This window comes from Nelumbo nucifera, chromosome 1 (genome assembly GCF_055504915.1).
Source record: "Nelumbo nucifera cultivar China Antique chromosome 1, China Antique-T2T, whole genome shotgun sequence".
NCBI classification, from domain to species: Eukaryota; Viridiplantae; Streptophyta; class Magnoliopsida; order Proteales; family Nelumbonaceae; genus Nelumbo; species Nelumbo nucifera.
Genome location: NC_142649.1, coordinates 58,453,263 through 58,464,637, shown reverse-complemented (window position 1 = coordinate 58,464,637; position 11,375 = coordinate 58,453,263). Strand labels below are relative to the sequence as shown.

Below are 11,375 nucleotides of genomic sequence, written 5' to 3'. Positions count from 1 at the left end.
ACCAAAGTCAAGTATAGCCAGCTTCCCCTCTGGAGTACGGATTAAATTCCCAGGATGTGGATCAGCATGGAAAAAGCCAGTATCAAGTAACTGCAAATCCAAATAGCAGCACCTCAATAAAATAAGCAACATATTAAGGAACTTCTGAGCAATCAAAATTAAATGACATTATTTTCACTGAAAAGTATCCCAAAGATGGAAAGTTGAAATTGGGAGGAATAAGTATCCAGTGAGAATGAGGTGTAAGATGATAATCAAGGCAAGGAGGTTCTCAACATTACCAATAAAAAAATGATCATTTAATACCAGCAAAGACTGATTTGATAGCAGTTGAGGCCTGAGGGTTCTGAAAAATACTGAAGGTTTAAGAGTAAATGGTTGAAGTAGTGGGAAAAACACTTGGAAGACTCATGATTTCGTTCCAGAATATGGATCAGTGAAATTTTTTTGCATACTCCTTGGTAGTTCTTCGAGCTCAATTACCTTACCTTGCTTCAGAATGAACTTGATGGAAGAATATGACTCAATAAGGTAGAACAGCAGCCTAGCCCAACAATTTGGGATAAGGCTTTTTTAGGTGAGTATCTTTATGCAAATTCTTGCATGAGTGAATGAATATTGTAGTTTACCTGCTTAAGATAGCATATTACACCAACATTGACCAGTTCTCCAACATCACTTTCAGTACTCTGTGATAGCTTTTCTCCTTCTACCCATTCTGTTGTCAGAACCCTTCTTGAAGTATATTTTTGGTACGTTTTAGGTACGACTACCTGTATTACATATTTCAAGAGAATTAAATATCTATAAATTGTGTGCCATAGAAGATCAGAAACAAATTTACAAATTATTTATTCCTGGCAATGTCCTTTAACAGATTATATCTTTTTTCTTTTTTTCCCCCTTTTCTGCTAGGAAGAGAACTTGGTCAGTAATCTGGAAAAAAAAAAAAGAGAAAGGAGAAGAAGAAAGAAATAAGGAGCGCAAGATACAAGGAGATATTATAAATTTTTAATGGTTCTTTTTAAAAAGGAAATTGCAGAAGATTATTGAATTATTCAGAAACAGTAGTTAGCTCCAAATATATGTGACAAATTGACACGGATCAAATGCATCTCAATCTATTCATGGCAGAATAATGTAAGACAATTAGTAGGATAGGAATTCACCTGTGGAAGGTCCTTTCTCATCATTTCAGCAAAACGTGATCCATTTTCACCCTCATTAACATAATCAAGTTCCTCAAAAAAACGAGCAGCCCATTCATCTACTAGCCCAACAACATCAACAGAGATCTGAAAAGGTTGAGAAACAAAGAGGAGAAGACTAAGAAAAATAAGAAAAAAGGACAAAAGTAGGAAGACTTTTTTTTTTTTTGTTTTTTGATCAGTAAAGGTAAACTTTATTAGAACATTTTGTTAAACTTGAGGTTACAATTCTGTGGGTAAGTTACCCACGTCATAGGATTATCCAGCTACAACTACACTGCAATCCCCAAACCCAGCCTTACAATTTAGCGCAAAATAATTGCTGCCTATTTGCCCCCTGTTTAGCTAAAGCATCTGCTTATTTGCCATCTTCCTACCTAAGATAAGAAGACGTAATTGGCACTACATTCTTTGTTTCATAGGCCTTTTAACTATTTATTTTATTTAAAGAAAAACAAAAACAACTAGTGAAAATTGTTGAATCTAAAAAAAATCTGAACACAAGTTACCTGAGGAAACCTTCGAAGAAACAAACCCAAGTTCCGGATGACGAATAGATCAACTGTCACAGTCTCAAGAACAAAAGGCCGTTGTACCTTAACGGCCACTAAATCACCATTCTCTTTTAGGCGGCCCTTGTATACCTGACCCAGAGATGCTGTATAAAGACACCCCACAACAATAGGAAAAAAATATCAACAATTACCCATTTTTGCAACAAATCAAATAATTGCTAAAATCAAGTTGACCAAACACAAACAAAAAAGGGAAAAAACAAATAAAAATTTCTTAGAAATGAAGCTACCAGCAGCGATAGGGGAGGAAGAAAGTTCAGAATAGATTTCATGCCATGGCTGACCAAGCTCCTCTTTGATAAGGGACATAGCTACATCATCTGGAAATGACGGGACCTTCAAATATCACCAAGCAGTGTTTAATCAACAAAAAAAGGAAAAAAAGGTAAAGAAAGCAGTATGTCCAGTTGTCCACAAGTAAGCTATAATATAACCAATATGATGATTATTGCAGATTTTGGGTAAACGATTCTGGTGGTATACATTCCTAACAAACTAATGATAGGTCGGAAATAGATGCACTGTACCATAATGAGTACATTATCCTTTATAAGAGATTTATTTACATGCAGAATCTTTACATGGACACCTCTAATAGGGCTATGCCCCATAAGTTCACCCAACCACTTCAAAGGAAGACCTTTCAACAATAGTACCATGAAAGGTCAAGGGATTACTATAAATTTAAACCCATTGTACTTTCAAAATAATCATGGCATGATCTATTATTCATAATGTAGTTATCTTTCAAAAAATTTTGTCAATAAAGCATTAATTCTACTTATGATTTTTTGTTCAACCAAAAAAAGCATGTTCATTGATGAAAGTAGCTAATATGCTAGATATTCAGAAGTGGCAATATTAGAGAAGGAAGAATCAGGTGAGCATTGACAGTAACCAATGAATGGCTTTAATAGGATCAGGAAAAGAAGGAAGAGGCAGAGTACTTTAAGATAATCTGTCTAAAGAGAAATGTCATTTGAGCATTGACAGTAACCAATGAATGGCTTTAATAGGATCAGGAAAAGAAGGAAGAGGCAGAGTACTTTAAGATAATCTGTCTAAAGAGAAATGTCATTGCTGGAACCCTATAACAAGGAATGCATCCATACAGGACAAGGAACTCTTTTTGTTTTTCCTTTTTCTCTAGGAGGTAGTCAAAAAGGATATGGATTGAGGCATTGAAATAAGAATTTGAAAGCATGTTAATTTACTAGCTAACAGTGGGAATGGTGGTGATTAAATTCATAATTAGCACATGATAACAAATGCCTAATGACAAGCAAAAGCAACATGCATGGAAGCAGAACAAGCAGAGTATGAAAGTAAAACACTCTGAGGGTTTAGCTCCTTCATTTTCTTTTGGTTTTGACCCCTTCTCTCTATTCTTCTAATATCTTCATAAAAACTCTTCCAGAAGTGGATGTCTTGATCTGATCAAAAATATCATCACATGAAACTACTATTCCTATGAAAGAAGCTCTAGGTCAGGATTGCTTCAATATTTCACATCATGATGAAAATAGAAATAGAAAATTTTTCTATTTTTATGTCAGAAAAATATCATAATAGAAATTGAAATCTTCTTCACTTCTCTGCTTAGAACTTTATGCCAAAGTTTTAAAAACCAACCCCGAAACGGAACTGTAGAGAGACTGGGCCAAATGGGCCCTAGTCCTTTAGTGTCATTCTTATTAGTTCCTTCTTGTTATATTTTCTTATTGGAGCTTCTTTCTTTATGGGCCTTTAGCTTCTGTTTTTGTTTTTTAAGTGTATTGCTGGTGTGGACGCCTACTTAAGGGCCTCCTTGTAAATTATGTAACTTGAGTAAGTTTAATAAAAAGATTAGAGTAGGGGAAAGAGGAGATTATCAAACTCCTCTTTTCTTTCTCCTTTCTTCTCCATTTTTCCTTCTTCTTCTTGCTGTCTTCCTCTTCTTCCTTCCTTATTTCTGCTCTAATCTAAATATTTCTGCTAATTTTATTGGTCTGAATCACATCGAACTTTATGCCAAGGTTAGCGGTTCAACCGTCCAGGTCGAATGGTTTGACCCGTAACATTAAATTTTTGAGAAACAAACCCCATATTATATTCACATTTTAATTTATAACTTTTGTTCCAGCGGATTTGATTAAAATTGATGCTTAAAAGTGGGTTCCATTAAATTGATGCTTAAAAAAGCCTTAAAAGCCTATGTGTTAATTGTATTAGGAGATAGGGAACTAGGGGGGAGAGGTCAGAGGTGAGATGTGAGAGGTGAGTCAGGTGACAGAGAAATAGCATCAAAGTGTCAGAATAATATAGGGGGGTAGGGAGGAAGAGAGAGAGAGAGAGAGAGAGAGAGAAGAGACATTAATATTTGATACAATAGGGGGTAGGGAGGGAACAAGGGAGGGAGAAAGAGAGAGAGTGTGACATTGATTGATAATGCCCAGCTTTTATATGTGAAAGGAAAATTTTCAAATTGTCAATTTTACAAATAATTCATATCAACCAAAAACCCACAAACCACTGCCCGAGTCGAACGGTTTAGCGGTTCAACTGCCCGGGTCAGCGGTATTTTGACAGAGTCAACGTTTTTTTATAAAAAGCGGTCCAACCCAAAATCGGACCCGGAACTATGACTGGTTCCTAGGTCGAACGGTCCAACCATCCGATCCGGTTTTAAAACAGTGTTTTATGGTATAAGTAAACTAAACCCTATTTAACATAATAACTTTACTAACAAAATTGATTCAAGTTTCATGCATATAGTCAAGACAATGTAATACATTTACCTTATCACACAGTTTTTGCAACTCAGTCATTGCTACAGGTGATAGTATATCTGGTCGAATGCTCAATGCTTGTCCAAGTTTTATATATGCTGGACCCAAAGAAGTTACAATCTCCCGTAATTCAATGGCTCGTGCAACTTCATTCTAGCACAAAAGAAGCAGAGAATATATGAAAAAAAAATACAAATTGAATGGGCACAAACAGGAATGCAGTTGAAATAGTTAATGGCCTAATTAGTTGGGTGCATGGATTAAAAAGCACAAATTGAAATAGGAAGGAAATCTTGAAGGAGGTGAAATGCTCATATTCCACCCCCCCCCCCCTCACACACACAAACAAACACACAAAAATAAGTAAAACCTTTCTACCATTGTTTTCTTTTTGTTTTTTAAGTAGCAGAAACTGTGAGGTACAAAGTTAGTGTCATCTTGTATATATGCATGTTGAGATATGGTTGCATCTGGGTTTTCTTTCAGAAAGGATATTAGAGGAAGTTTTGATATATTTGTAATTTCTGGGTTTATATCCAGAATCTTATATTGGGAGGTTATCTATAATTGCAATTGTTTATATGTGGCTTGTCTAGCAAGCCAGATGGCATGGATTTATCCACCATTCGTCTCAGGTTATGGTGAGAAGGGAGAAGTTGGGGCGGCAATCAGTTCTCCAGTTATTGGCTGGGTGCTGCTTCTTCCAGATTTTCAAGGACTAAAGAAGGAAAACTTCGGTGCCAACTTTTGGTGTACTCTGAATGATTAATAGAAGTTTTTTGTTTATGCTTTTTGTACTTTGGAGTTTGATATCTTATGTTTCCTCTCCTTTTGTATTTGAGGGATGGGGTGACCACGTGTCACCTATTTTAGATGCATTTTCCTTTTTAGCAATAAAACTTTCTTCTTTATTTATCTTCAAAAAAAAGAGGGGAGAAATGTAGAGCACGGGGTTACTGGAAACTACAGGGGTTATAGATTCCAATCCAGATCTATTCCATGCTTTCCTTTCATAATGGGTTCATGTTTCTGTGCAAGGGTATTATGCAATTTGCCCCTTAGGATATATAGGTTTAAATGAGAGCTATTATATAATTTCAAAATTTTTATTTGTTGAGATTTATTTAAGCCATCATATGTTTTTGGCTATTGTTAAGTAGAGAAAGAAAGAGGGGAGAGGGGGAGAGAGAGAGTAGACTGACCTTTAAGGACAGATATCTTTCTATTTTTCTGATGCTGTGAAGTCAAGCACCTTCTACTGTAGATGTAGGCTACCAAGCTAAACCATAAAATTTGTGTTTTTGTTCTTCTCTGGTTTGTTCTTCCATAGCCATAGTTCCAGTTATGCTTTTTTGTACCAGTTAGTTGGTCTCTAGCTTCTGCTTGTTAACTCTGTGTTACCTAGATGACTCATTCATTCCAGGTTAAGATGGTTTTAAGTTGGGGATTCGGATTCCAATGTGTCAAATACTTTGGTTGCTATTATAGTGAAGCTCAGTTGGTTTGATGTAGTATTCTGATGCTTACAGGATCTTTCTGGGCCTAAAGTTGACATTGTTAAAGACTAAAGGTGCAGCTAGATTGAGTAGAAATAATCCAACTTTGCTATTATTGTTTGGTCAGGAACATTATTCTAAGTATTAAAAAAACATGTTTATTGTAATTTTCTGAAGTGAGCCAAGAGATGGTTCGGTCATTTTTAATGTTCAGGAGCTTCAGAAAATCCGACCGACTTTAATGTAAAAAATTGATCATTTGGTGCTCCAGTTTCAACAGAAGGGTCTGTAGATTTTGTGCCACCTCAAAAGCACTAAATACCAGGGAATTTTTTACCTCGGATGCATCTTAAATCACGACAGTAAAGTGTTTTCTGGGTGTTGTTTAGGGACACCATTTGGATCCTCTATTTTTCTCCAGAGTTCTTATTTGACTGCAGAAGAAGACAAGGTATTAATCTAAAGTTCTGCTTGGGCTATATGGAATCAAAAGACAAGAAAATGACTGAAATGGACAGTGGGCACTAATCTGATGGTCAGTTTTTATTTTCATTGTTGATAGGTTAGTTTATGAGTTACTCGTTCAGCAAAATGCCTAGAAAGTCAGCTGCTAATGAACAGGTATATTTTTTGGTGTTTTCCTTGAAAGTACTTTTGAAAAACTTCTTATGTGTACAGGAATATCTTAATCAAGCTATCAACCCAGGATATGAGTCCTCAATTGGCTGTAATGTGTTCAACAAAATGCCTAATATCCCTTCTGATTGGAACCCAGCTTTACAGAGGAAGTTTGATGGTATGTGCTGAAGAAGAATCCCCAATTCCCCATGCATAAATGGATTTAAAGTTCACAGTTGGCTCTTGGGTGGGTAGCTCCAACTGGGTGACTCAGTTCTGCTCTGCCCTGGCCTTCTGGCATGATTGGTTCCCTGTATGATAATTCATTGGACTTCTTGTCAACCTACTCTGGTTCTCCGATCTACTTTGTGATTATACAGTTGGATTTTCATGGCCAACTAAATTTTGCTATTTGGTTTACTGAATTTTATGGTGGAACCTTCTCTTTTTTTTTTCTTTTTTCTTTTTTTTCTTTTTTCTTTCTTTTTTTTTTTTTTTGAAAGTATCAAGAGTGAGAAACAAAAGAAGGCTTGGGGATAATAGGAAGTCCTTCAAGTTAGGAGTTTCTTATCTCTCTATCCTAAGGAAATGGTGCTTGATGCCTTCATGCAGAAAGAATTTAAGTGTGTTGAAATAGAATTTTTGGAAGGGGTTGGTTCCCTTTATTGTGAAAGGGATAAATCACATTCTGTTTTTGTAAGGATGTTCAATCATCTTATGTTTGTATGATTTTTTCATTGAATACAGATTTTATTGATTAAAGAATATATTGACAGCACCATATATTTGAGCTACTACCATATCAGTTTCTTCCAACTTATGTTGCATTGATACAGGTAATGGACTATTACACAGTGTCTCTATGTGTTCATTAGTGTCACACCATAATCGGAAACATGTTGCAATGCAAAAAGGTCTTTATCCAGTTAAACAAGTCCATGCAACACAGCTAGCATCACTGAAGAAGCTTACAGATGACTAGAAGATTCATGAAAATTGGTTACAGGCATGGTTTAAACTTTAAAGTATTGATACACCCAAATGTATCAGCAGGGGTGTATCAATACTTTTTCAGCCACGCATTTTTTTAGTTTTTTTTCCAAATTTCATTTTTATACATGTTTTTATATTATTTAATCAATAAAAAGTTGGGTTCCTGAACACTTATAAACAGGTGTATCAGATACCCAACGATACACGTGTATTGTATCAATACTTTGAACCTTGGTTACAGGGGAGGGTAAAAAATAATTTTTTTACTAGAGTATTTAAAGTCGTAATCAGTAGTAACTTATAATACAACACAGCACCAGATTAAAAATTTGATATGATATATTAAATGTAAGCTGAGAAACCACAATTTGCTAGAAGCCTAGAACATGTCAACCGTTCCAATGGAAGCATCAATAGATGAAAGCATGCAAGCATGGCATCAAACACTCACCTCTTTGACCTTGTTGTTTATCACATCCAAGAGAAGACGGGAAAGAAAACCACCAGCAACAGAGAGTAGCTGGACAATGCGTGTTGCAACAGCACGAGGCCGCTTTCCCCAGTATGAAGAAATGCTAACAGGATCATAAACCAAAGGCAAAGAATCACAGCTTTCGTCAACCTGAAAAGCAAAACTCCCTTAGCTTTACCAGAAAATTGACTCCTTGTCTAAAAGAAAAACAACCTGGTGATCAGAAAAAATCTTTAAGATTCCCTGTTCTCACAGGAAAGCATTAAAATGATGTGCAAGAAAATCTCGCAAAGAGAGCAACCTACAGGATGTCATAGGAAATCAACTTGCCCTTTGGATCAAAGAAGAGAGTACAAAGCTTTACAGCCTCAAGGTGAGACGACACTGAGCAAAGACCTCAAGGAGGCTAAGCCCAAAACAAAGAAAACCTGTCTTCATAACAATATTACTTCAGTAAGAATGAATTCAGAACAACTCATTCCTCCCAACCCATAGTCTAGGCATGCTAATGGTTGACCTTGAAATCCATATGTACAGGTGTTCACGGTCGGTGCCATGGTTCTACCTCCCTAACAACAAGGAGTACATGTTGCTTCTCCACAATCATCCTTTAAGCTAATTTAGTTTCACAGCAATTTCCTTAAGTAAGAAGGTGAAGATCTAGGTAAAGAAATCACATCTCCTTTCCAATATCAGTAGTACCCAAAACACATAAAAGAACAAGACCCCAGAACTTTTTCTCAAATTCTTTCTTCAAAGTTTCAACCAAACCTAGAAATTCAGAAATAAATGCATATACCAATTCCCACTGAAGAAATAAAATGAGATCTAAACGGGAAAATAAAATAAAAAAATAAAAAAAAATCATATATCCAAAACACAGACGACACAACACAAACCTCGACTAGCCGAAGCTTAATATTGTCATCCGCAAATTGCGAGTCTGTCAAATTCTGACCCCTGAGACCTCTCATAAGTATCGCCAACTGTTCATTCTCTTCCATTTGTGCTCTTACTCTCTTAATCTCCTGTGAAACATTCCCCATTTTCTGCCGATTCCCAGAATCAAAACAACAGTAAAATCAGTAACAAAGCAATAAACATTAATCCCAGAATCGTTTAATCTCAGAACTATACTCCGACATAAAATTCACTTTTCAATTCAATTTACCGTAGAAACTCCATTAACCGGCTTCGGCGGTGGAGTTCTGGAACTGGAAGGTCTGGTGTCGACCGGCTTGGGCTCAGTGGCGACAGCAACAACGAAGCTCCGTCTCCGAGACGCAGTTTTGGCGGGAAACAAGCATCGGTTATTACTGGTTCTCTTCTTTGAATGGGAAGGGCCAGTGCGAGACGTTAGTGTGCGCCGGAGCGGCTCGATTCCACAGTAGACGAGCTGAGCTGCTGCGTCCATAGCAAAACCGAAAATCCAACAATCAAAACGCCCTCTCCCTTTCTATCTGTTGAGGACTAAGCTAGAGTACAATTGCAGGAGAGAGAGAGAGAGAGAGAGAGAGAGAGAGAAAGAGAAAGAGAGAGTATGGTGAAGGTCAGTTGGTCAGAATCAGAATCTGAGAGGCTTTCAGTCGCCCTGTGAAGAGTTTTCGTTGAAAAGGTTTGGACGGTGGACCTGCACGTGGCGCGATATGGTGCTGTAAAAGCTAAACTCCATTTAATTATTTAAACAAAATTGGTTATTTGTGATGAAAAACAGCAGACGTTAGATTGGGATCTATAACATACGTGTCAAAATGATGAAGGTGGTAGTATGTAATGTTCCTGGACGACCGTCGAGAAAAAGAAAATAAGGGAAACATTTGAACGTGGAGTCTCTTCAGTGATCCGGCGATTTCCAACCACATGAAAGGAATGGAGATTGCAAAGGCGTAGAATATATATAGACCAACCATTGATTCTACAGTCTACATCAACCCTAATTCTCTGTCTCCGTTTGAATTCCCTAAGGCTGTGTTTGGTTTAAAGGAGAAAATAAGAAAAGGAAGGAAAAGATAAGAAAATGTATACAAGATTTGTAAAGGTTTTCTTACCTTTTCTTTCAAACCAAACATAACCTTAGGGAAGGCTCAGTTTAGAAGGAGTATAAATACGAATATATAGAGTGCAAAATTATGTATTTTGTATGTATTTGTACTGTACATATTTGCATTTGTATTCCTTCCAAACTGAGCCTAAGGGAAAGAGTGAAGATTTGTTCCTATTCCTAATTTGTCAACTTTTGGAGATTATGTTATGTGCTTGCAGGGGAGAGAGAAGGAGAAAAAGAGTTAAAAGCTTAGCAGTCAGCATCCACTAGACCTGTTCAGGGGCCCTGACTTTACACTGTATTAAGCTAGGGCTTCAGGCCGAGCCCATTCAAATTTTGGCAAAAGCAAGTCTGGCCCATGAACAGGTTTAATACCCACTACCTAGGAAAGGCGACAACTGGTCAAAGAGGGGAAGCTACAGCTTTTGTATTCCTTTTGCTACATGATGCTCTCCAATGACCTATTTGGGATGGCTGAAGCTTTGATTGAGCTGATTTGAGCCAATTTGAAGTGTAAAGAAGCTACTAGGTGCCATTTTGGAAGGCTGAAGTGCAGCAGCTTCTAGCTTTCTGAGGATCCCAATAATGACAGCCTATAAGCCATGTTTGGTGAAAAATCCAGAGAGTCTGTATCAGCTGTTAATCAGCTTAGTGAATCTTCAATTCAGTCCTCATAAACAAGCCCTTTAGTAGCTTCCTTCAAAATGGCTTACTGAAAGCAGCTTAATCAAAGCTCCTTGTCAAATGAGCTCTAAGTGATTGTCTGAAACGACTTTCATACAGCAACTTCTTTGCAAGGTGCAATGTCAGCACATGAAGGCCCCTAGCCATACCATAGAGAGCCTACAGTTATATGGACTTGATCTTGCTTGTGCCTCTTTTTCTAGAGTTAATGCGAAGTGACTGTCTCAACAAAGGGTGCATACAAATGAAGCTACTACGAGCCATTCGAGCTCAGCTTGCAAAAAGTTCATTTTGTCTCAATCCAAATTGAGCCTCGAGGCAAACTTGAGCCCAATCGTTAATCCAACTAAGCTCAAATAGTATGATTTATGAAGCTCATCTCGTGAGGATTATGAGTCTAATCAAGCTTATATATAATATTTTTAATTCTGTATATGTATAATAATAATAAATAATAGCAAGTAGCCCCTATTTCAACCTAAAGCATGAAATAATAATATGCCATGGACATAATTTA

At 36.9% G+C, this 11,375-nt stretch overlaps 1 protein-coding gene across 1 annotated transcript in view; it reads right to left on the bottom strand.

Annotated features, from left to right (window-relative positions):
- The window catches only part of LOC104585840 (Protein kinase superfamily protein), a 46,057-nt gene extending 36,280 nt beyond the window's left edge, over window positions 1-9,777 (bottom strand). The window contains exons 1-9 of the mRNA XM_010242843.3: window positions 9,302-9,777; window positions 9,030-9,179; window positions 8,110-8,280; window positions 4,561-4,704; window positions 2,014-2,119; window positions 1,718-1,866; window positions 1,170-1,295; window positions 630-773; window positions 3-90 (exon numbers count right to left, since the gene is read on the bottom strand). Coding sequence (XP_010241145.1) covers window positions 3-90; window positions 630-773; window positions 1,170-1,295; window positions 1,718-1,866; window positions 2,014-2,119; window positions 4,561-4,704; window positions 8,110-8,280; window positions 9,030-9,179; window positions 9,302-9,544 — 1,321 coding nt within the window. The 5' untranslated portion in view covers window positions 9,545-9,777. The remainder of the gene's footprint in view (window positions 1-2; window positions 91-629; window positions 774-1,169; window positions 1,296-1,717; window positions 1,867-2,013; window positions 2,120-4,560; window positions 4,705-8,109; window positions 8,281-9,029; window positions 9,180-9,301) is intronic.
- Between the last annotated feature and the right edge of the window lie 1,598 nt (window positions 9,778-11,375).